The sequence below is a fragment of the Limulus polyphemus genome, unplaced genomic scaffold (assembly GCF_000517525.1).
Source record: "Limulus polyphemus unplaced genomic scaffold, Limulus_polyphemus-2.1.2 Scaffold6529, whole genome shotgun sequence".
NCBI classification, from domain to species: domain Eukaryota; kingdom Metazoa; phylum Arthropoda; class Merostomata; order Xiphosura; family Limulidae; genus Limulus; species Limulus polyphemus.
Window position 1 is genome coordinate 10,001 of NW_013672139.1, and position 1,855 is coordinate 11,855.

Consider the following 1,855-nt stretch of genomic DNA (forward strand, 5'->3'; position numbering starts at 1 on the left):
GTCCAGGCTAGGATAGACACCATTACTATGAGTCAGACAAATACAGTCATGAAGTCCAGGCTAGGATGGACACCGTTACTATGAGTCAGACAAATACAGTCATGAAATCCAGGCTAGGATGGACACTGTGACTACGAGTGACAAACACAGTCATGAAGTCCAGGCTAGGATGGACACCGTTACTATGAGTCAGACAAATACAGTCATGAAGTCCAGGCTAAGTTGGACACTGTTACTATGAGTCAAACACAGTCATGAATTCCAGGCTAGGATGGACAATGTTACTACGAGTGACAAACACAGTCATGAAGTCCAGGCTAAGTTGGACACTGTTACTATGAGTCAGACAAACACAGTCATGAAGTCCAAGCTAGGATGGACACCGTTACTATGAGTCAAACACAGTCATGAATTCCAGGCTAGGATGGACACCGTTACTATGAGTCAAACACAGTCATGAATACCAGGCTAGGATGGACACTGTTACTACAAGTCAAACACAGTCATGTGTATATGTAAGTATAAAAAAACAATCTGTCAAATATTCATATTTTTACCTGGAACGTTCAACTCGGCAGCCAGTTTCTCTCCAAATTTCCTAGCACAGTAAATACACTCTTCCATCTCAACTCCTTGGACGGGAATAAATGGACAGACATCTAGAGCACCCAGACGAGGATGTTCTCCTGAAATTGTTGCATCGAAACTTTGTTAAGTAAGAGTTCAATTATAAGGTTATTCTTTCAGATTAAAATATAGCATTATTGTAAACAAGATAGATTTAAAATTATACATTAAAGAGACTATTAGATTTTTCTGATGATTAAATATTCATTTTGGAATGCTTTCAATTTCTTTGGTTTAGCCGTCACTGGGATACAAAATTTCTAAGTTTGGTATACAAAAATTACTTTTTGTAATTGCAGCTGAAAACATGTGGAAGTAACAAAAAGTACCTTTGCTAGCCATATGAATAGAGGATCGGATTAGGTATCTGATAACAGATGAGAAAGTTTATGAAGAACACTTAACATTCTGCTTCAACAGAACTACATTAAGGTAAGTCTTCATAATGTTCTATACTATTTAAATTTTCTTGTCTTTAAAAAGGAGCTTACAGCTATTTCTCATTCTGCTAGTGATTGATAAATATTACTCAGGTTAAGACTAACAATGATTAAACATTCAATAAAAACATTCCTTAAGGAAAATGTTGGGTTTTTAAGACCCATGGCCGCGAAAATGGAGGATATTTTACTAAAAACATATAATAATTATTAGTAAACAGTTTAGCTACATTAGTCAAGCTGATTTCAACACAACATAGTAATTATTAGTAAACAGTTTAGCTACATTAGTTGAGCTGATTTCAATAAAACATAGTAATTATTAGTAAACAGTTTAGCTACATTAGTTGAGCTGATTTCAATAAAACATAGTAATTATTAGTAAACAGTTTAGGTACATTAGTCGAGCTGATTTCAACAAAACATAGTAATTATCAGTAAACAGTTTAGGTACATTAGTCGAGCTGATTTCAACACAACATAGTAATTATCAGTAAACAGTTTAGCTACATTAGTCGAGCTGATTTCAACACAACATAGTAATTATTGGTAAACAGTTTAGGTACATTAGTCGAGCTGATTTCAACACAACATAGTAATTATTGGTAAACAGTTTAGGTACATTAGTCGAGCTGATTTCAACACAACATAGTAATTATTGGTAAACAGTTTAGGTACATTAGTCGAGCTGATTTCAACACAACATAGTAATTATTGGTAAACAGTTTAGCTACATTAGTCGAGCTGATTTCAACACAACATAGTAATTATTAGTAAACAGTTTAGCT

The 1,855-nt window shown here is 34.3% G+C and overlaps 1 protein-coding gene across 1 annotated transcript in view; it reads right to left on the reverse strand.

Moving 5' to 3' along the window:
* The window catches only part of LOC106473819 (formimidoyltransferase-cyclodeaminase-like), a gene marked incomplete at its 3' end in the record, with an annotated part of 13,189 nt that overhangs the window by 6,559 nt on the left and 4,775 nt on the right, over positions 1 to 1,855 (reverse strand). The window contains exon 3 of the mRNA XM_013934494.2: positions 558 to 686. Coding sequence (XP_013789948.1) covers positions 558 to 686 — 129 coding nt within the window. The remainder of the gene's footprint in view (positions 1 to 557; positions 687 to 1,855) is intronic.